At 47.0% G+C, this 23,642-nt stretch overlaps 1 protein-coding gene across 1 annotated transcript in view; it reads left to right on the forward strand.

Moving 5' to 3' along the window:
- Positions 1 to 23,642, forward strand: part of WDR35 (WD repeat domain 35) — a 501,592-nt gene that overhangs the window by 414,970 nt on the left and 62,980 nt on the right. Inside the window, exon 25 of the mRNA XM_078647744.1 lies at positions 10,027 to 10,167. Coding sequence (XP_078503870.1) covers positions 10,027 to 10,167 — 141 coding nt within the window. The remainder of the gene's footprint in view (positions 1 to 10,026; positions 10,168 to 23,642) is intronic.

Genomic DNA, 23,642 nt, shown 5'->3' on the forward strand with positions numbered 1-23,642 from the left:
GACTTTGGCAAAATTGGGATCTAGGCCTGACGACCTTTGCTTGAGGGGCTGCCAATGACAGGCTACCTTTTACCATGCTCTCGGGAGTTGCCCAGCCATACGTAGCCTTTGGAAGGAAGCCTTGAATCTTATGCAGACAGCTTTGGGAAAGGAGGTGGCTCTGACACCACAACTGGGGCTGCTAAACTTATAGGGTACAACTGACCTTACTGACATTAAACAGCAATTCTCAAAATGGGGGTACACGTTGGTTAAACAGGAGCTGGCGAAGGGATGGGGGGCTACACCGCCCTCCACTAAGATGTGGGCGAAAGAACTAGAAGGTGCATACTGGCGGAGACGGAGGTCTTTGTAGCAAGAGGTTGCCCCAAAAAATGGGATCGGAATTGGTCAAAGTGGAATGTATATCGTGGAGATATCTGTTTGTCCCCTATGGTGGAACTGGAAATGCGCAGAACTACAGATTGAGATGGAAGTGTTTAATGTATATCTTAGGCCGACATATGTCTGTACTCGTAATGATATGAATAACTTGAAACTTGTTGTTCAATATTCTTTGTATGGCTGTCATTGAAACCAATAAAAATATTTAAACAAAAAAAAAAAAGAAATCCTTCAAACACAAAACCTGGATTGGTAAGAGAAACTGGGTGATGCCAGTGGTCTGGACACCTCCCCAGATTCTGCCATGCTGTCTCTACCTAACCTGGCTATGGAAGAGGGGGCGTTATTCATTATAGTGGTGCATAGGGCTGAGGAGGTCGAGGACCTGCAGCTTCCTACGGTGGCAGTCAAGACTAACATTTTGACAGAGGTCCTGTAGCCTGGTGTCTCCAGCTAGGAGCATTGCTGCCTTTTAATGAGGCCTTAATGGAGGTCTTTCTGGGCACTTGGTCGAAGCCCAGCACAGGGGTTCCTGTGAATAGGACGATTGTCTGCCTCTGTTGCTTTTTGACAGTCTTTTTATCAACTTTTTGTCGATTGAATTTTTTTTTAATTCCATCGTGTGCAAGGATGTCTTTGATGATAACCGGGTTTGAGCAGCTCGCGGCTGGTCCCTGCACGATGTCTGTTATCGATCTCCACCTCGTCTGCCTGTGGTGTCTCTAGCGCGACCAGGATCCAAAGTCTTGCTCGGACTATTGGGCTATGGCTTCGAAGTCCTTGCAAGAGCAGGCATTGAAGCTCCTTGCGGCCCGGCAGTCAACATTGTCCGAGACTCTACGGACATTTGGTCCCGATCAAAGAAGAGGAGGTCCCGGGACCGCTCCCAGAGCATAAAATCATCTTCACTCGTCGGGACACCTGGGGAAGAGGCACAGGAAGAAGAAGTCCAAATGGACTTCATCTTCACCTCGAATGTCATCCGTTGACAAAGGAGGTAAGGAGCACCGCCGCTCTAGACATGGTTCTGCGGAGCTGGAGTCGGGGTCGACTTTCCACTTCCCTTCCTTTCCTGGAGCCTGGGGGACCCCCGCTCAAATCAAAGAATTCTACGAGCCATGCCCTGCGTTTTTGAGTGGGCCAACCCCTCTGGTGAGCCCTCGGAAGGGGCCCCCATCAGATTTGACACCGTCTGCTTCGGCAATGGCGTCGGTGAGGCCTTAAAGATCTGATTGTGGATCTGGATTTATGCTGGTTTGCCATCGCTACCTCCTCTGGCGTCAGACCTACAATTGTTGCCTTCAGTGCCGCCGGTGGTACCGGACCCATCCTTATCCCCGACGACAGGGAGTCGGAACGAAGTCGATCAATGCCGATTCTGGCGCAGATTGATCCCAGGGGTCTATATTGTTGCTCGAACACTTTGAGGATGTGTTAAGCTTGGGAGAGGAATGGGAGGGGTCTGTGGACCCTTTGTAACACCCGGATGACTCTCCGGAGCAGTTGGACTGGTATGGAAAAGTTGGGGAGGCCCGTGAACTGGATACTTCTCCAGATACTGGCATGCCCTCTCCGCCAACTGCTGCTACGGAGAAGGGGGCATTTTATGCCATTGTGATCAAGAGGGCAGCTGAGGTCCTTGGACTGGAGTTGCCCTCCGTGGAGATCAGGACTAATCTCCTGACTGAAGTGTTTCAGCCTGGGGCTTCCACCTCAGAACCCCTTTTGCCCTTTAATGAAGCAATTACAGCTCCGGGCGATCCAAAGTTCCTCAGCCAAAACCCACCCCAGAAAGTTTGGTGGTGCAGGCCTCTACATCACAAAGCACATTCCCCTTCGACCCCTCCGGTTAGGGAATCTAAGAAGATGTTTTCTTACTTCAGCCTGGCATTGTGGTCGGTGAATGCTGCATGCTTACTGGGCCGTATCTCCCATTACCTTTGGGAGACACTTGCACAAGTGCTGCCACAAGTCCTGGAGGAGGCCCGGGCTGTGCGCTATCATGCAGTTAAGAACGGGAGAGATGCAGCAAAATTCACCATAAAGTGTGGCCTTTATACAACAGATTCGCTGATCAGATCCATTTCCACGACAGTGGCCTTGAGGCGCCATGTCTGGCGTAGGACAACTGGCTTCTCAAGTGATGTCCAGGCTAATTTTATGTACATGCCCTTTGATGGAGCCTGTCTTTTTGGGGCCCTAGTGAGGTTCAAGGACTCTCGAGCTACGGCCAGATCCTTGGACCTCTCTTCTACTCCACGTCACCAATCTACCTTTCGCCCCTTCCATGGAAACAGAAGGGTTTTCCAACCGCGCCAGCCCTATCCCAGCCACAGTGCTGCGCAGGCTTCACAAGCCGTGCGTATATGTGGACGCGGATCATTCTGGCCTAGGAATGGAAGCCAGAAGTCGTCGGCAACCCTGCCCTTGGCAGCTGCAGCCTCCAAGCACTCCTAGTTTGATCTGCAAGACCACACCATTCCAGTTGGCGGGAGAATCCATCATCATCTCCCCCACTGGAGGTCCATAACATCAGACAAGTGGTTCTTGCAGATCATTCAGAAGGGCTATTCTCTGCCTTTCCTTTCTTTTCCTCCTCCCATTCTGCCAAAACCGGAACAGCTGATGGAGGATCATTTAAAACTGCTCCAGGAGGAAGTTATAGCTCTCTGGTCAAAGGGGGCTATAGAGAGTGTCCCGGATTCAGAAGTAGGCATTGGCTGTTATTCCCCATACTTTCTGATTCCGAAGAAGAACAAAGGGTGTGGCGCCGCGGCCGAAGAAGAACAAAGGGTGTGGCGCCGCGGCCGCGGCCAGGGCGACTGACGCTGGAATCTGGGGATCAGGGTTCGATCCCCGGGTCCGGCGGCAGATTAGCCCAGCACCATGCGACTCTGGGCAATAGCTTGCTTAATCTTCCCGACGGCCCCCAGCGCCTAGAGACCCTAACGGGTGACTGTGCGCTATACAAATGTGGATTATTAAAGGGTTGCGGCCCATTCTAAATCTTCGGATCATCAATCTCTTCCTCAAAAAGGAGACATTCAAGATGCTCACTCTAGCTCAGGTCTTGTCTGCCCTAGAAGACTGGATGGTAGCGGTGGACCTGCAGGATGTGTATTTTCATCCTGCCGGGCCACAGACATTACCTGCAGTTCTAGGTAGGTCAGTTCACCGTGCTCCTCTTCGGCCTTACCACCGCCCCTTGGGTGTTCACCAAGGTGATGGGTAGATCGCAGCTTATCTGCGCAGGTTCGGGTGTCAGTCTTCCCCAACCTTGACGACTGGCTGTGGAAGGTGTCCTCGCCCCAGGCTGTCGTCTTCCACCTTCAGACAACGGTGGACCTCCTGCATTTGCTGGGGTTCTATTTAAACGTGCCGAAGTCACAACTGATGCCTTGTCAGATGCTTCCTTTCATAGGAGCTGTTCTGAACACAGTGCAGTTTCGGGCCAATTCTCCCGAGCAGCGAGTCCAGGATATTCAGGTTATGATTCTGATGTTTCGGCCTCTATATGGATTTTGGTGAGACTGACTCCGAGGCTGTTGGGCCTCATGGCTCTGCAGTGGAACTTGAAGTTCCAGTGGGCACAGCATCGGGGAAATCTCACCGACATGGTTCAGATCTCGGAAGGAACTGCAGAAGATCTGCAGTGGTGGTTAATGAACCGCGTCTGCGTTAATGGCAGACCCCTCTCCCTTCCCCAACCAGATCTCACAATTATGACAGATGTGTCACTTCTGGGATGGGGCGGCCATCTGGGAGAGGTGGAGATCATGAGACACTGGTCTCCGGCGGAATCGCGGCTCCCCATCAATTTGTTGGCACTCCCGGCGATTTGGTTGGCATTGAAAGCATTTCTTCCCTCTGTCAAAGGGGAATTCAATGCAGGTGTTCACGGACAACACCACCGCCATGTGGTACTGCAACAAGCAGGGTGGGGTCATGGACCCTTTGTCGAGAGGCCCTGCGTCTCTGGACATGGCTGGAACAGCAGGGCATAACCTTGTTGGTTCAACACCTGGCAAGTTCTCTGAATGCCAGGGCGGACAAACCCAGCCGTCGATGCCTAGCGTATTATGAATGGTGTCTCCAGTTGGAGGTGGTGGAAGGTCTCTTTCAGCTGTGGGGAGAACCTTGATTAGATTTGTTCGCCTCCGAAGAGAATGCGCAGTGTCAGCAATACTGCACGCTGGAGTTTCCAAGGCGGCTATCGCTCGGCGACTCCTTTCGTTGTGAGTGGAGCTCAGGCCTACTGTACGCCTTTCTGCCCATACCACTCCTGCCCAGGGTTCTGAAGAAGATCAGGAGCAACTTGGCCCAAGTCATCCTTGTGGTTCCGGACTGGGCGAGGAGAGTCTGGTATCCAGAGCTTCTGTAGATGAGCAACTGATCCTCCAATCAGGCTGTCCCTTCAGAAGGATCTTCTGTCGCAGCAGCAGGGGAGGGTCCTCCAGCCGAACCTGTCAGCTCCTCCATGCGTGTAGATTGAGTGGCGGAAGTTGATGACTTTTGACATTCCTCCCGAAGTATGTAATGTTATTTTGGCGGAAATTCGTTTTATATTGTACAGAAAGGTCTATCGACCCTCTTTCTGCTTACCTTTCCACTGTTCTATTTATTCTAACCCTTGCCCAACAGGGTTCTGCTTTGGGAACTCAAAAGGGTTATCTTACTGCTCTGTCTGCTTTTTTGCAGCTTCCAGATGAGCCCTCTTTCTTTAGGTGTCCAATTGTACATAGGTTTCTAAAAGGACTTGCTGACTTGTTTCCACCCACACCCTTTGTTATGCCGCAGTTGGACCTGAATTTGGTCCTCACCTATCTTATGTGTGCTCCTTTGAGCCGATAAACAACTGTCCCTTCCGACTGCTTACCATCAAAACAATCTTCTTTAGTGGCGATTACATCTACCCAGAAGTTGAGTAAGTTGCAGGCGTTATCTTGCACACATCCCTACTTGATGTATTTTCTGTACAAAGTGATGCTTCGCACCCGTGCTTCATTCTTGCCAAAGGTTGTGACCCCTTTCGATCTGGGTCAATCCATGATGCTGCCACCTTCTTTACTCCCCCGCATCCCTCTAGGGAAGAGGAGTGTCTCCACCGCTTGGACCCAAAAAGAGCATTGTCGTTCTACCTTGAATGCACAAAAGAGTTCTGGGTGGACGACCAACTCTTTGTGGGGTACGTAGGAGCTAAGAATGGAAGGGCAGTGCAGAAAAGTACCATCTACCACTGAGTCGTTCTCTGCATTAAAATCTGCTATGCCCTGGCTAAGAAGCAGCCCTCTGAGGGATTAAGGGCCCATTCCACTAGGGAAATGGCTGCGACTACAGTCTTGGCTCTGGGTGTCCTAGTACTAGATATCTGTCAGGCAGAAACATAGGCATCTTTGCACACGTTTGCCAAGCACTTCTGCCTGGACATTCGGATCCGCAGGGACGGGCATTTTGTCTGTTCGGTCCTATAGGACCTCGTAGTTGCCGAATTGGTCCACACCCACGGCCGGGATGGTATAGTTTGGGTATCTTAATTCAAAGGTAAGGAATCTGCAGCAAGGAGTCTCTGTCCGATGAACAAGTTACTTACCTTCGGAAACGCATTTTGTGGTAGAGACTCTATCTAGCTACAGATTCCTTACAACCCCACCCATGCCTCCCTGCTTTGTGGACCAATGTTGTAGGGCTAGGGTTGCTACCCTTTTCAGGGCTCTAGTTTTGCACATGACTACGTCTGTTACTTTGTGGCTCTGCCCTTCTGGCATGGAAAAAACTAAAAGTACCGACGTCCGCGTGCCTGGGCGGTGCCTATATAGGTACTGTAACGTCATAACCGACGCCAGGACGTCACGCTGAGCCGAATAGAGCCACCCAACCGTGCATGCAAAGGGTATTGCACAGCAAAGGTTTCGAGATATAGCCTCACGCCTGGGAAATTCAACGGCAAGGAATCTGCACCTAGATAGGGTCTATACAAGATAATGCTTTACCGAAAGTAAGAAACTTGTTCTTCTTGGCTTCAACAGATAGGCTGGCAACTCCTCCAGAGAACTTTACAAAAGTCTTCAATCTTTTGTAAAACCTGTGGCCTGTGAAAGTCCGGATAACTTTTCTGAAACTCTCTGCGATGACATCTCTGCATTCTTTGAAAATAAAATAGAGTCAATATATGAGAAAATCACGAAGGCTGCAAATCTCAGGAGTGATGTTGATTACCCCGTTCTCCGGACACCCAAATGTGAAAGCACCTTGTTTCTGTATTTCCGGAAGTCATTTTATCTGATGTTGTCTCCCTGTATAGCCAAATCAAGACAGGGTCTCCAACAGATGTCATTCCTGCTAAAATGGTTAATCTGCTCTCTACAGGCATTCAAATGGTGATTAACCTCTCCCTTAAAGAAGGGCAAGTGCCCAGTGATTGGAAAAAGGCGATAGTGAACCCTATTCGGAAGAACGCGGCGCTGCCATGGTCGGATCTTTCCAATCTCCGCCCGATCTCTCTCCTACCCTACCGTAGTAAGATGACAGAGAAGCACGTGAACACACATGTGTCTAATTTCATCGAGGCAGCGGGCGGTCTGGACCACTCGCAATCTGGGTTCAGACCTAATCACAGCACCGAATCAGCCCTCCTCTCCGTGACCGATACCATCAGGATGGCACAGGATAGAGGAGGTTCTATGATTCTGGTGCTGTTGGATCTGTCCGCTGCCTTCGACACGGTGTCACAGGAAATTCTTATCGGTCGTCTGAAGAGGGTAGGGATAGGCGGATCTGCTTTGTCCTGGCTGAAGAGTTTTCTCTCGGGCCGCTCACAAAGTGTCCGATTGGGCTCCCATTTTTCCATCTCTAGGGAGCTCACCAAGGTGGTTCCTCAGGGCTCATGCCTAAGCCCCACACTTTTCAATGTGTATGTGGCCCCCTTGGCCGACATTGTGAGAGAATATGGGTTCACGCCCATATCGTATGCTGACGACACCCAGCTTCTTTTTCCTTTCCAGACCCTGACGCCAGCAGTTAAACACACCTTTGCTGCGGGTATGAGAGCTGTAGCCGATTGGATGACCTCTAATTGCCTACAATGTAATGTGGGCAAGACGGAGGTCATGCTTTTCGGAGAAGCCCCTCGCCTCTGGTCACCCGACTGGTGGCCTCTGGACTTAGGACCTGCTCCTTGCCCCAAACAGGTAGTGGAAAATCTTGGAGTACGGCTTGACCAGTCACTGCTTTTAAAAGATCACGTAACGTGGGTAACGGGATTTTGTTTTAGGGTCATTGGGCTCCTGAGGCGTGTATTTCCGTACCTAGCAGATAGCCACAGGAAAACACTGGTTCAAACGCTTGTGATCAGCAGGATTAGATTACTGCAACAGGCTTCTTTTCTCTGCCAACGATGAACAACTTGGCAGACTACAGGTAGCCCAGAACACGGCAGCAAGACTGGTCCTTAACGTCCCAGCCAGATCCCCCTCTCGCCCTCTTTTGAACAAACTCCACTGGCTGCCCATTCGCCAGCGGGTCAAGTTCAAAATTTGTTGCGTAATCCATAAATGCCTGTTTGGTACTGGTCTAAAATACTTGACTGAAAAATGTAAACCCTACGAGCCAGGGCGCTCTTTGCGCTCTAGGAACCAATTGTTGCTTCAAGTCCCGCGGATTAAAAGGGAAAGGCTGGGTGGTCGAGCACTCTCTGGAACACCTTACCCCTCACCCTGAGACAAAACTCCAACCTAGGAGCCTTCAGGAAATCCCTAAAGACACACTTGTTCCTGACAATCTAAACACTGCATCTTTCTTGTTTATTGGTCTCTGGCTTTTGGTTTATGGTAAGAACATAAGCGCGGAGATACCCCTACGGGGGTCGAATTCCTGCACTATACAAGCAAATAAATAAAATAAATAAATAGGCGAGGTAGGAATTTTTTCAAGGACCTTAACAACTCAAACCAGGAGCTGTTAATTTTGATTTTATTTGATTTATGACAAAAGGCATCCTTGCTTTGGGCCGTGATCCTGGTCAGGCTGTTGTTTGGAGCCAGCCAGTGATTGAATTTGTGTTTGGAAGGTAAGGACAATGTCCAATTAAATTCCTAAATTATTTACCGAACTCTGTTAATGCCCGGGGGGGAATGGGGGAGCCCCCTAAGTCCTGAACGTCTTCCAAATGTCTGGCAGAAGAGGGACAAACAACAAAACCTATATTATTTCTGGTATTCCATTGTAGTGTGTTGGTGGACGGCCATTTAAACGCATTGAAGAGTTTTAATGAATCCTCCATCACGTTGAAAAGCAGCTGGGTGTCGTTGTCATAAGATATTACCTTCGCCCCCAAAGTCTCATCTAACACTGCCAAGGGTGTGCGATAAGCAGGGCTGAGCGCTGAACTTTGGGGACTCCAACTGCTAACGCACAGATTGAAGAAGAAATGGGAGTTATCCCCACTTCTTGCTTCCGGTCGGTCAGGAAGGAAGTCCGCCATACAGTGCCCTACTGCATTGATTGCAAGTGACAGGACAGATTAGAGGACCAGCGCTGTGTGGGTGTTGCCAAAGCTCAAATGGGCAAGATGATGACCAAACACACTATTTGTGCTATCCTCTATAACAAGATCTGCAACAGCCTGTCCAAGAAAGATCATCCAGAGGACATCTGTGCCCATTCAACCAGCTACTTCCACAGCTCTCTCTTTAGAGACGTCTTGGTTGACAACATCTACCAGGTAATCCTTGCTTACCTTTGCCAAGCAGTATTGCCGCAAACCTTAGGCACACATTGATGGGTACTTTGCTTGACCAGTATTGGATTGACTTCCTTGGTTAACTGACACTACTCCTTTCCAGGGACGTATTGCTTTGGGAACGATTCATAATGAGATGAACATATAGAAAGGTGTACTTGTCAGAAAAAACGGACACATACCTTCCTTAATAATATTTCTGATGGATACATTATCTTCCCTCAGATTCCTCACTGGCCTCCGCACTCACCAGAAAGTTAGTGATGTGTCTTTCCCAAACATGTATTTGCTGTAGCTGTCATTGTTTCTCTTATTGGTGCCTCTCTGCACACTTTATAGGCATATAGAACATGCACCATAAACTGACACCAGCATGGCAGTTGGTGCTCAACATACTTTGTTACTGTAATGTCTGATGGTGTAGCCATTGCTGAAGTTGCATGGTGTCCCCTGGTGGTGCTGCAGAGTTGATGCTGGGGAAAAGGTCTTTCAGACCAGAATGAAGCCGGGATGGATAATTCATAAAGTGAGGACACTGCAAGAAGATTTTGTATCCACCAGAAATAATGTTACTGAAGGTAAATAACTTTTTCTTCACTTGTAAATTGGTTTGACCTTTTGAATTTGCCATGTATTTTTTTAAGCTTGTAAGTGATTGAAAAATGCCTTTTTGAATTACTTTCTGCCATACAGATAAACGGGTGAACAGTTAAAAAAAAAAAGAAAAAGGGATGAAATTGTGATTGCTACCCAGTTCTGTCCTGAAACAAATGACACAATTTAAGGTGGTGCTAGAGCAATGTTTAAGCTTGTCAGTTTATGGGAACTGTGGCAACAAATACATTTCTGTATGAATTTGTGTGGTTGTCATGTAAACTTCCTCTATGTGTGCATTTGTTTTTAAGATTGCAGATGAAGAGGCCAAAAAAAGAACTAAGCCTTTACTTGTGAAAAAGCTGTATGTGCTGGCAGCTTTACTTATTGAACAATATCATAAACAAGTTAAAAACACTCAAAAAGGAAAGATAAAAGGGAAGCAATCAGAGGTATGACTTACTAAACTTTTCAAAATATGTTGTATGTTCACATCTGTTATTATATTCTATGTGTACTTTCCATGTATCACTCCTTATACTACTTTCGTCAGAGATTTACAAAGGTGACAGAAGTGTTGATCCACATTTACAGATATACTGACAATGCTAAATGTTCAGTGTCATCAAAAGCATCACACCGTATCAATTTACCATAAGTAATGTCACAGCATACAAAGTCATAATCACATGGTACACCATGTATCAAAATGCCTATTTTAATCATCCAGGGAATTAGCTAGGAAAACATAGAATAAAATCACTTCACTTAAGATCTTTCTGAAACAGCCTTTTCCTGGAGCACACTTCTTGGACTCTAGAATGACAATTTTCTTTCCACCTCCACAGAGGGTAATGCTGAGGGCTCCCACCCCTCTTTAGGTGTCAGTTGCTCGCTATCCAGGTTCTGACAATACAAATTCATACATGTGGTGTTTGGACATACTCCATCTCCTTCAGATGGACCATATCAGCCACCCAAAAAAGAGAGACCTCCTGTGGAAGGTGAGAGTTACATCCCTCCCTACCATCAGCTTAAGCTCATGATTTTTCAAAATCATGACCTCTCTGCAGACAATCTGATGGTCCTTGTGGATGGATGAAAGCTCTCCTCCAAAATTGAGTACTGGAGCAAATCACTGTGGTTCTGTCAGCAGGCACAACTGAAGAATATCAACCCGCTCAGATGCTCAGTGGACAAGTTGATGTGATGGCTAAAGCGGGAGTGCAGGTGGATACTGCAAGACCTGCATCACGGCCTTAAATGTCTACTGAAACAGGTCTGGGGAGACCACCATACCAAGTAAGCTTGTCAAAAGGCATGTGGCGATTTTAATGTACTTGTTCCCTCTGGTAAGACAACTCACAATTGGGATCTAAACCTGATCCTAGCCAGGCTGATGCATGAACCTTTCAAACTAATTGTCTTCTTTGACTTAAAACAGGCCAGGCATGTAAGAACACTCAAAGCTCTTTGCACTTCACAAACTCTTAAGATGTTTCATACAGACTATGGTGGTTCTCTGTACTTATTGTTCCTTCATACTGAGTGTACTTTTGGAGTTCCATCCGAATGATAAGATTGTTCTCTAGACATTTTTACCACATCGTAAGGTCTCCATGGCTGAAAAGGAAATGTATAATTTGAACAAGAAGAGGGTATTGTGCTTCTCTCTGGACTGAACACAGGATTTGTATACATCCTACCACCTTCTTAGGTCGAGCCTGGGCAACGCATGCACTGCTCTGCTAGGCATGCTGTATTCAGGTATGGACTTCAAGCTTTGACCACTCTCCTCCCATCTTTTCAATTGGCTGCTGTGGCTGTCCTTTCTAAATGTTGGCTTTTGATTTGTTAATAGGCTTATTAGTCCCTCCTTAGTACCTCCCTGTCTTCTGCTGGACATTTTACCGTGTCATTACTGTATAGATTGCATTAGCTCTTGGGGGGAACTCTTTGCTTAATTAATCTAAAGAGCCTTCGTGGGACGCCAGCTTTAGCAATAGAGGCCATTTTATTTTGTTTTGGTATTTGCAGCATGCTTTCGCTTAATGTATAACTTTGAAATATACCCCTCCCTTGCTGTACGAGCACTATGTTAATTCGAGAAATCGGTGGATGCTTCCCCCATTGTTCCCCTTCCCTCCTACATCCATGCCTTTCTTGTGGCTTGTTTTTTTCCTCTCCCCAACTCCCCCCCCCCCCCCTTCCCCAATACTGCCAAAACCCTGTGCCGAGACATTGCTGTATATTTATTTATAATTTAAATTGCTAGATCCCAGGCAGGAGATTAAATACTTTGCTAGGAGTTTAAAGAATGTTGAGCCAAGGATCGAATACTGGTACCCAGCTCCCGAGTTGGCAGCTCTGACCGCTGAACCAGAACCAATAACAAGGATTTGCAATGCAATTGGTCTCGCATTTGCAAGAGTTTAAGCTATTGGCCTTGTAAATGACAATACCTTTTATTTAGGTTTTAAAAATCAACACAAATAAAAGGCATTGTAATTTACAATGGCAATAACTCAAACTCTCGTAAATGCCAGACCTATTGCATTGCAAATGCTTGTTAGTTTTCAGAGCAATTATGCCTGCCAAGCAGCTACAAAGACCACCATCCCCCAGTGCATTGATCTGAACCTCCATCCAGTGCCAGGGCTCACTTGACCAGGGGTACAGCAATGTCTGTGGCATTCTGTACTGCATCTGCCTATTAACAATAAGTGTAACAGAAACAGTGGTTCCTGTGGAAAAAATTGCTAGTTTATATTTTTAATAATATGCGCAATCACAATAATAAAGGGCTATAATGATGGCAGAAGTAAAGGAGACCATGCACACCTCTGTATGTATTTACAATGATTATTTTATATCATTCAAAAAGTATACGTATTATGGACAGAAAAGAAAAAACAATAGTGCTGTGTCCCTTGTGTTAATGGAACCTAAAAACATGAGTGACAAATTTGTGACATTTTAAGCTTGGTTTCCACAATATTTAAAGTCGACCATCAATTATTTAACAATATTCTCAGCTACTGTACGAAATGGTCAGAGTTGATTGAAATGGTTCGCTTTAATTAGCTGTTGACTGCGTTTTGACCCTGTGTGCGTTGTAGGGTCTCATCAGGACCTAAAGGTTTAGGGACATCTGTCAAGGGGGTTGCGCAGCAACGTGAAAGGTGTGCACCACCAATAAAGTGAAACAAAAGACAGAGAGAATACTCACAAGGGACCCAGCCGGGTGCCTATTGTGAGTAGAAAGGGCTGGCAACCTGGATATGCTCAACGTGATTATTCGTGGTGTATCAGAAGATGAAGATGAAGATGAAGAGACTGTGGACTCGACCTTAGATTTGATCTGGAGTGGACATTTCCCAGGAAAGCCAGGAAGGGTTCCTAAGCGGTATACAGACAGCGCCGGGACTCCTCCGGTGGAGGTAGCTGTGCGCTTTACAAATTCCGACATTTGATCGACGCCGAGGCTTGATCCTGAAGGTCCTCCATCGACGCGGATGCCGTTGTCACCGGCGCCGCATCTGGGGTCGCCTACGCTGATTCTGAAGCAGCGCTCTAGGAGGGTTGCGCAGAGACTGCTTGAAGAGGAGGAATATAGACAAGAACAGGAGGAGGTAGAAAATGTCAACTCTGTTGACGAATTTGAAGGCTTACAGGAGGCCAGTGGGTTGGATACTTTCCCGGAATGGGAACTCTCATCTCCAAAGGCTGGGATTTCACAGGATGTTGCTCCTTATCATGTTGTTGTAAGGAAAGCATCTGACTTGCTGGACCTGCAATTACCTTCAGCTGAGATAAAGTCTAACATTCTAACCGAGGTTCTTAATGTCTTCTAAAGTATCTGAGCCTCTTTTGCCCTTCAATGAGGCTTTGACAGAACTTATTTTGGAAGTTTGGCAAAGACCTTGACTTCTCCAGCCGTTTCCAAGTTTATTGCCAGGAGGTACAAGCCAGCTCCTGGTGATCCTGAATTTCTGTCTCCTCATCCATCACCTGAAAGCTTGGTGGGCCAAGCATCTTGCTCAAAATAGTCATCTGGTTCCTTCCCTACCATCATAGGGATAGGGATTCTAAAAAGATGGAGCAGGCGGCAAAAAAAGTATTTTCATCTGCAAGTATGGCATTGATATGTACTAATGCTACCTGTTTACTTGGAAGACATATTCAGGCTCTTATGGATGATCACATTAATTTCCTTGAGGCACTTTCTGACACTCAGGCTGCTGCCCGTTAAGTTTTACAGTCAGGTTTGGATACAGCTGACTCAGTGGCACACGTAATCGGATCTTCTGGGGCAACCAGGAGACAAGCTTGGCTAAGATCATCTGGATTTTCTCCTGATGTTCAGGCAACCCTGTTGGATTTGCCCTTTGATGGTACGAGACTGTTTGGCACTAAGGCGGACTCTGCCTTACAACGCTTTAAAGATAGCAGGGTAACTGCAAGATCTTTGGGCCCTCAAATGCAGTCTAGAGGATACGGCTACAAGCGGTATCGAGGTTTTGGAAGGGCGACATTCTTTCTTGGCCGTCAGCAACCTCAGCAGAGTCAACAATAGCAAAACCCCAGTATAAATTGTACAGGGGCAAGAATATAGGTTGTTTTCGAGGAGCCGCTCGGCAGCAGTCCGCCTCCTCTTCCTTCTCTTCTCCTCCCCCTACCGTAGGTGCCTCAGGAAAGCAGCTCTAGATCCCCCATCTTAGAGCATGTTGGTCCGGTAGGAGGTCGTGTGTCCCACTTTCTACAAGATTACAAATCGATTACTTCAGACCGTTGGGTTTTGAATCTTGTAGAGAATGGGTACACCCTCCCTTTTTTAGAGTTTCCTCCTCCTTATTCTCCTCGCCAGGGTTGGTGTTCAGGGGACCACTTGCTGCTTTTGCAGCAGGAGGTTCTTGCCTTGCTACAGAAAGGAGTGATAGAGGTGGTTCCAGAGCAGGAATGGGGTCAGGGGTGCTACTACCCCCTGTTTTTCCTGATACTCAAAAAGGATGGTCGGTTGAGACCGATCCCGGAATCTTTACCTCAGACAGTAAAAGTTCAAAATGTTGACCTTGTCTCAGGTTCTTCTCGCGCTGCAACAGGAAGACTGGATGGTGTCCATCGATCTGCAGGATGCGTATTTTCATCCTCCCATCCTGAAGTCGCATCGGAAGTATCTCCGGTTCACGGTAGGATGGCAACACTACCAGTTTGCAGTCCTCCGGTTCGGTCTGACTTCCGCACCTCGAGTCTTTATGACGGTGATGGCGGTGATAGCGGCACATCCCAAAAGGTCAGGGGTTCTTGTTTTCCCCTACCTGGATGACTGGCTGTTGAAAGCAGAGTCTCTGGAGTTGGTGTTGCGCCACTTGCAAGCAACAACTCAACTGTTGTTCAACTTGGGTTTCTCCATAAATGTACCCAAATCTCACCTGGTGCCTTCTCAGCACAGCCTGTTTATAAGGGCAATACTGTACACTACTGTGTGTCGGGCATTCTCGCCTCCGGAGAGGATTCTTGACATTCAGGCGATGATTTCTTTGTTTCCCGATGGAGCAGTTTTTCCAGTCCTGGAGGTTCTACGTCTGCTCGGTCTGTTTGCTTCCTGCATACTGTTGGTCAGTCATGCACGCTGGCACATGAGGGCACTCCAGTGGTGCCTCCGCAGGCTCTGGTATCAACACAACGGAGATCTCGGGGAGAAGGTCAGAATCTCCTGAGACGCTGCAGCGGAGCTGACTTGGTGGGGTGTGCAAAGCATTCTTCATCAGGGAAAGCCTTTTCAGCCTCCTCCCCCGGTGCCCACAATGATCATGGATGCCTCCACTCTAGGGTGTGGTGCTCATCTGGGGAATCTGTAAGTCAAAGGTCTTTGGTCTCCAGAGGAAAGGTTGCTTCACATCAACCTTCTGGAATTGCGGGCGATACGTTTGGCAATGAAAGCTTTCCTTCCTTCCCTTTGCGATCAGTCAGTTCAGGTCCTGACGGACAACGCTACCGCGATGTGGTACATCAACAAACAGGGAGGTGTAGGGTTGTATCGCCTCTGTCGAGAGGCTCTGCGGCACTGGTCCTGGACTCATGGACATCAGATTTGTGTGTTTACAAATCATCCAGCCAGTGTGCTGAATGTTCGTGTGGAGAGTCTCAGTCGGCATTACTCGGCCAATCACGAATGGCGGCTTCATCTGGAGGTGGTCCATCACATCTTTGAGATGTGGGGGTCTCCTCAGTTGGACCTATTTGCCACTCATAAGAAAGCGTACTTCCTGTTGTTCTGCAGTCTCCAGTATCCGATGTTTGTAGCGCTTGGGGACGCATTTCGATTGGATTGGAACTCGCAACTCCTTTACGCTTTTCCTCCCATACCCTTGATTCCTCAAGTTCTGAGGAAGATTCGCCAAGACCGGGCCAAGTCATATTGATCTCCCTGGATTGGCCAGAAGGGTGTGGTCCACAGATCTTCTTCACCTCTCATCGCACCTCCGCTCCTTCTCCCTTTCAGGGCAGACCTCCTCTCGCATGCCTGGAGATTGAACGGGGCAACCTGAGTTCTTTCTTTCTCCCATCGGATGTGGTGGATGTTATTTTATCATCCAGGAGATACTCCACCAAATCTATGTATTCTTCCAGGTGGTCCAAATTTATGAAATGGAATGGAGAGAGGTTCATTGATCCTTTGAAGGCTTGTTTGTCTCGTGCTACGTTTTTCTCTTTCCTTGGTCCAGCAGGGTTGTGCTGTGGCTACAGTTAAAGGTTATTTGTCGGCTTTTATTTGTTTGCCTGATCAGCCGTCTTTATTCAAATCTCCTGTAGTTATGAGGTTTATTAAGGGCCTTACAAATACCTTCCCCCCACCACTATTTTCATTATACCTCAGTGGGATTTAAAACTTGTTCTTACTTTTCTGATGGGTTCTGCATTTGAGCCTCTTCATAGTTGTCCTTTGAGGCTTCTCTCTTTTAAAACAGTTTTCTTGATTGCCATTACCCCGGCCTGGAGGGTGAGAGAGCTTCAGGCTCTTAGTTCTAAACCTCCATTCTTGCCCATTCATGTAGATAAGTTGGTTCTTAGGACCAGGGCTGCTTTCCTTCCTAAGGTGGTTACTCCTTTCCATTTGGGACAGTCCATTACCTTACCTACCTTCTATCCTCCTCCTCACCCTTCCAAGGAAGAGGAGAGACTACATTGTTTGGATCCTAAGAGAGCGGTCAGTTTTTATTTAGAGAAGAGCAAAGGATCTGAGGCTGGACGATCAGTTCTTTGTGGGCTACGTTGGGCGAATGAAAGGCAAGGCTTTGCACAAGCGGACTCTCTCCAGGTGGATCATCTTGTGCATCAATATCTGCTATGCCTTGTCCAAGAAGGACCCGCCTGAAGTATCAGAGCTCTTTCTACCAGAGCTAAGTCATCTTCTTCTGCTTTGGCTAGAGGTGTTCCTGTTATTGATATTTGTAAGGCAGCAACTTGGGCCTCCCTCCATACTTTTGCGAAGCTTTACTGCTTGGATTCTGAGGTTAGGAGGGATGGCCATTTTACACGTTGTGTTCTGCAAGATTTTTTGGTCTATCAGGTGGACACCCTCCTCTGGGAGAGGTACGGCTTTGGGATTCTATTCAAAAGGTGAGGAATCCACAGGCAGATGAATACATCAGAAGTACAAGTTACTTACCTTTGATAACGCTTTTTCTGGTGGATACAGTATCTGCCTGTGGATTCATCACTGTCCCACCCGCCTCCCTGTTTTCCATCTGTTTCTACCAAAAATGCTTTAACAGTTTGACATGAATGTTTTTAATATGTCTTTTTCATGCTTATGCTTTAATAGTGGGAAATGCTTGGTCTGTTGCCCTTTTCCATACTGTTATACTATGTGTGCTTGCATTCGTGTATATATATTTTGTATACTATGTATACGTGTGAAAATGTGTCGGTCCACCCATTTGCCCCGAAGGCACGGAAAAAATGGGTGGAATTGACGTCAGCACACCGACAAGGTCTTCTTATGACTCCGATGACGTCATACGGAGTCGCGAGCAGAGCCGTGCTATTATGACGTCCTCGTCGACGTGGGAGAGCTAGGCAAAGAATTTCCGCTGAATGCTGGTGCAGTGGGTATTCAAAAGGTGAGAAATCCACAGGCAGATACTGTATCCACCAGAAAAAGCATTATCGAACGTAAGTAACTTGTTCGTTTTGTCAAAAGTTCTCTGCAACCTGTTTACTAAGACCTAAAAAGCACGATGCTGCCTTTGTCCTCCTTGCTTTCTTGCTGTCACTTGCTTTGGAACCCAGCCACTGGTAGGGAAGGGGAGAGAGCTTCAGAACAAGTGTTGGATAAAGTTGCCTTCATAGTCATTCTTATTCCTAGTCTCCCTTCCTTTATAAAGGCCTTCAGCTTTTTCCTGAATTAACGGTATGAAAACATTAACAACAGTGATTGTGCGTGTCATGTCTTACATGTGCTTGCATACACATTACTGGAACTGTGGCACACAAATATGTGTGTTAAAGGCTATCTAAGCAGTTACTAGTAGACCAGATACACACAGAGTAATAAGGAATAAGAGCCTGCAGACAGGTGTTAACAAAGTCATAGTTTGGCACAATGTCCATGTATGAAAAATGAGTTGCAATCAGTCTTTACTAATTTGTTTTTAATGAAAATGACACTATATTTAAAATGATCAAACTGATAAATAATACACTTTGCACGCAATTTTGATTATGAAAAAAACACTCCCTTCATGATGTTACCGATTTCCTCTCTTTCCTCTCATTCCTGTTGTAGTCTGTGTATGGGATTGTAGGGTATTGGGCTACTGGCTGAGGGGGTGACACCTCCCCAAGCAGCAACAACAATTCTTTTCAGGGTACAAAATAGCACATCCCACATTAACCTGTACTTAACCCTCAGGAAGCTTGGCACAAAAGCAATCAGGCTTAACTTAGAGGCAATGTGTAAAGTATTTACGCAAAACACAAAGAATAATAAAGTAAACACACAACACCAGAAAACTCCCACACCAATTTAGAAAAATTGGGTTGGCATTAATAAATTATTTGAAACCAAAACAAGACAAATCCAATTAGTAGAACCGAAGATATGTAAAGTAAAAGAGTTAATTAAAAGTAGTGCTTACAAGCACAAAGGGTCAACTGTGGTTATCTGGATGCGCTAGATCGAGACAAAGTCACAAGATCAAGTTGAGTGCACTGGAGCGCAGGCCGGTTACAGGGACCCCATTAGGCCCGCTGAACAAAGTACCTTAAATCCTGGTTGCGGAACGTTGCAAGGTTCCTGTGTCGAGGATGTGCCACGCAGGAGTGATTCCGGGCTGCCATGCAATGTTCTGCATCAAAGACGCATCGCACAATGATGTATCTGAGGAGCTGTGATCCGGGGTCCTGCTTCGGGGATGTGCTGAGCAGCAGTGGTTCCGAGTAGCTGCGAGGCCCTTGTCAGAAATGAATTACGCAGCAGGGGTTCCGATGCGAAGCTGTGATGCATCACTCTGCATTGGTTCTGCTTGGACCATAGCTGGGCTGGCAGAACACCTTCAGGCCAATTTCCAAGGGTCCAGGACTGGGCGTTGCCCTTTGGGGGGGGGCAAGACTCCCAGCAGACAGAGTCCAGGAGTGGGATACAGAGTGGTTGGAACCTTTTCTGCCCCGAGACTCTGATCAAGAGGCCAGCAACTAGCACTTGGTGTCACTCTGGTGGTCCTGGGTTCAAGATGTAGGTCCAGTCCTTCTCACTCAGGCAGCAGATTGGCAGAGTAGCAGTCTTTGCAGCAGCAGAGCAGCACAGCAGTCTTTCTGAGTCTTCCACAGGTCCAGAGGTGTACTAAAGTGTTAGGTCTGAGGGTCTACTACTTATACCTGGTGCCCACTTTGAAGTGGAGGTAGCTTCTAGAGCCCCTTCACCCCCCACCCCCTCCCCAGTGGTGTCTGGAATTTCCTGCCTCCCTGCCCTGGCCACAGCCTCTGTGGGGGCACAAAAGACTAGTGTGAAACTCTTTGCAAGTGTGTTGAAGCAGTCATTGTGATGTGCAAGTGTGGTAGGTGACAGCTCCACCCCCTCATTAAGTCAGAGATGGCCCATCCTGTCAACACCTATTCACCATTTGTCTAACTGTCTGGGAGCAATACACAGAGACCAATTGCCAGGTACACCTAGTCAGGCGACCCAGAACACAGGCTGCCGGCAACAAATGATTTGGACAAGAACATGCCAACGTTCTAAAAGTGACAATCTCAGAATTGTTAGTTACAATACAATTCTTAGAGACCAAACTCAACATTCCTATCTGCCCCCAATTGAAATGTATCCCTTATTAAATGCAATAAGGTATTGCAATGTTACCCTACAGGAGAGGTAGGCCTTGCAGGAGCCAAAAATGAATTTGAGTTTTTCACAACTAGGACATGTAAAACTTAGAATTACATGTCCAACTTTTTAATTGCCCTATAGGCTTTTTAGGGCCTAGCCTAGGGGTGACTGATATATATTAACAAGCATTGGAAATACAATAGGTCTCACATTTTTTTGAGGTAGAGTTAATGGCGTTGTAAATGGTAATGTCTATTACCTACCAAGGGGGAGGGAGCAGTAGGTAGACACTGAGGTAAGGTGCTTTTGCCTGCAAGACAAGTAAGAGGAGTAGAGAAGATAGAGAGGAGTAGGGAGAAAGAGAGGGGAAGAGGATCAGAAAGAAGTTAGTGAACTGCACTTATACAGAGCTCTAGCTTGTTGCACAAGATGGCCATTTCCTACACTGCTCAAGAGTGAAAGCCTCTCACGGTTCCATCACAGCTTGTGAAAGCAGCTGGTAAGAGTGTAGCCTGGCCACCCCCAGTGGTGTGCTTGCCTGCCGGACGATCAGGCATTGCCCGAGGGGTTTTTAGACTGATCAGTGTGTGGCTCATTTTTTTAGCCGTTTGTGTGCCTGCTGGACAGGTTTTTGTTGTTGCTTTCCCCGTTATTAAAACAAACATTGCCTGCAGCAAGCTCAAATCACGCAGTCTTCCATACATAGAAAAACACATATACAGTGTGTCTTTACAAGTTAAAAACTGCACCAATTTGCAAACATGGCTCACTTTTTAGCTATCGAATTCACTAATGGGGCCACTTTTATTTTGGTGCCCATGCCTATTTTCTGTCCCAGTCCAACCATGGCTACCCCTCACCAGACACGCAAGTAGAGACCCTCAATGCTCCCCCGTCCTTAAAGCTTGCCCCTGCTATGTGCAGGCAATCACATCATTGCCTTCTGCTGCTATTTAACATGCTCCAGGGGTGCAGCTGGCATGCATTTCACAAAAATGAAATCTGTGATGATAGGCACACACACATTGTTTCCACAAACGTGCTGTTATGTGGTTCAAAAAGCGCAGGGCGAGAAGATTGATGCCTACGACCCTGATGTTCTGCTTGTTTTTCAGATTTACTTATCGCGCCTTTGCTTCTCCCACCCCTTTGTCAGGACTGATCTTTGTTTTAACCCCATGCTCTCCAAAATCCTTGCCTGCTCTCACATCCCTTCACCCCTCCCTGCCTGGTGCCCACTCTGGAGCGGACTGCTCTCCAGCAGTCCACGCCCCCACGGATGTCTGCCCTGCCACTCACTTCACATTGTTAATGTGTAAAGGAAGCCCATTGTGCCAATGTTCATGAGGCACTGGTTTTATTGCATTTTCAGCCTTCTAGTAAAAGTAATACAAACAAAGTCCTGGCTCTGCCCTGCTGCCTACGCTTTGCCATAAGCAGCTCTGTCCAAGCTCAACCTATAAACAATGGGGCTTATTTAAAAGCCCCTTGCACCACTTTTGCGTCATTTTTCCTATGTTAAAATGAATGAATTAGCAGCTTCACTCATGACACTTGTTTCATGTATTTTTTTATGCGCGCCTTGTTTTAATCATTTTGGCCAATTGCACTTGGTTTTTTTAACAAATCAAACACTGAGCCTAACAAAAACTCCTGTTTAATATAGCACTTATAAAAGGTTAAAGGGAATACCTTGGGGAGAGAGAAGAGAGGAGAGGGAATGGGATGAGGCCCATGAAGGGTGCCAAATTTAATTTCGCTCGGGGCCTATAGGAGCAAAGACCAGCTCTACCTACAGCAGGTCACAAAGGGGCGCTTTACCTCACACAGCACTTCAGCATGAATTTTATTTCCTCTCCGATCCGACGAGTGTCATGATCCATCCAGAGATTCTCTTTGATTCAATGGCCCAATTTACTACAGTTAGGACATTTTAGTCGTGGCTATAGAAATCTGTGGTACGAAGACCATTTTCGGGGGCCAGGAGGGAAGAGTCTGACTGAAAATGCTGCATTGAGTTAGTATACGTGGAAGTCTGTGGCCCATGTCCTACCTATGCTTGTCAGCTGCTTGCTCCTCCTGCCCCCTCGCCACCTCCTGGCGTGGCCTCCGCCGGGCCTGCTGCGGCTTGTCATCAGTCTATTCAAAGATTCACATGTTATGTTGCCCTCCAACAAATAAAGGATGATCTCACCTTCATGAGATTTCAGTGCAGCTTCCCATGTAAAGCAGAAAGTGAAGAAAACTTGCTCGGTCATGGAAGGAAATGAGAAATTTGTCAAACCTCAGTCATTTAAACGTTCTCAATTTATTTTCCCAGACACTCTGCAGCAAAACACGATTCGTCAAAGAAATTGAATGGCGAATAATGAAAAATGCCTCACGCTGGTATGATGGCGTCAGAAAGCAGCAACAATTTCACAGACTGAACTGTGAGAATTTGTTTGCATGTTTTTGTTTCATAGATGGATTTACCGGGGATTACTTGTGCAATGCTTACAACAGGCACTTGGACCACCACGTTTGCAAGGTCTGGCCCACACCCCAGCCGTGGAGAATGCGCTATTTATCACCCACCAACTTTCTGTGTTTGGTGTCGCTCTTGTTGGTGCAGCTGGGAATGCACGCACCAGAGACAAGTCAGTCTTTATCCGGGTCCCACCAAGGATACGCCTTATCAAGATAAAACAGAGCTTGTGCAGGCAACATACCTCAGAGTAGCGTTGGGGGCGGGCAAGCTGGGTTGGGGTGCCGATTGAGTAGCGGGTGCGAATGGTGCACAAACAAAACTGCCTTAAATTTGAAAATGCGATCAGCAACCTCAGAGCGAGGAGTGGTGGTGGGGGCGGGCTACAGTGTTGTGAGGCGGTGGTGGAATGGCAGAGGGAGAGTGAGAGACTGAGATGCCAACTATAAACCATGCAATAGCCAGACGGGAGGAGGAAGGAGAGGCCATAACACGCTGTACAGTGTGACGGACAGCAAAAATATTCTCTTAGTGAAATCGCCGGGGAGGGAACTCATCACACAAAGGAGGGACATTTACACAAATGCACCTATAACAAGCCAGGATTTCTGAATACCACAAATAACAACCAATGGCAATCAGTGAGTGTGACAGACCCCCACAGAAGAGATACAACAGGTCTTGCAGACAGTCCAAGTGCTGTCAAGGCTCGACCTAAAAAAGAAGATTTAGGCCTTGCAAATCGTTTAGTTTGCCAGGTCACTATTTTATTTTTGAAATTGCACACACAAGCTGCAGTGGCAGGCCTGACATGTTTAAATTGCTACTTTGTGGATAGCAAAAAGTCTTGCAGACCCACTAGTAGCATTTAATTTACAGGCCTATGGTACATGTAGTACCACTTTACTAGGGTCTTGCCAGTAAATGAAATGTGCCAATTGGGTGTAAGCCAGTTTAAACATGTTTAGAGAAGAGATCACAAGCACTTTAGCACTAATGAGTAGAGTCAAAAAACAAACAACAATGAGTTAAAAAGCAGGAGGGTGAAGGCAAAAGGATTGGAGATGCAGAGGGTCAACAGTGAATATTAAAGAAACTTTGGAATTTATATAAGTACCAATGTCAGT

The sequence above is a fragment of the Lissotriton helveticus genome, chromosome 6 (assembly GCF_964261635.1).
Source record: "Lissotriton helveticus chromosome 6, aLisHel1.1, whole genome shotgun sequence".
Lineage (NCBI taxonomy): Eukaryota > Metazoa > Chordata > Amphibia > Caudata > Salamandridae > Lissotriton > Lissotriton helveticus.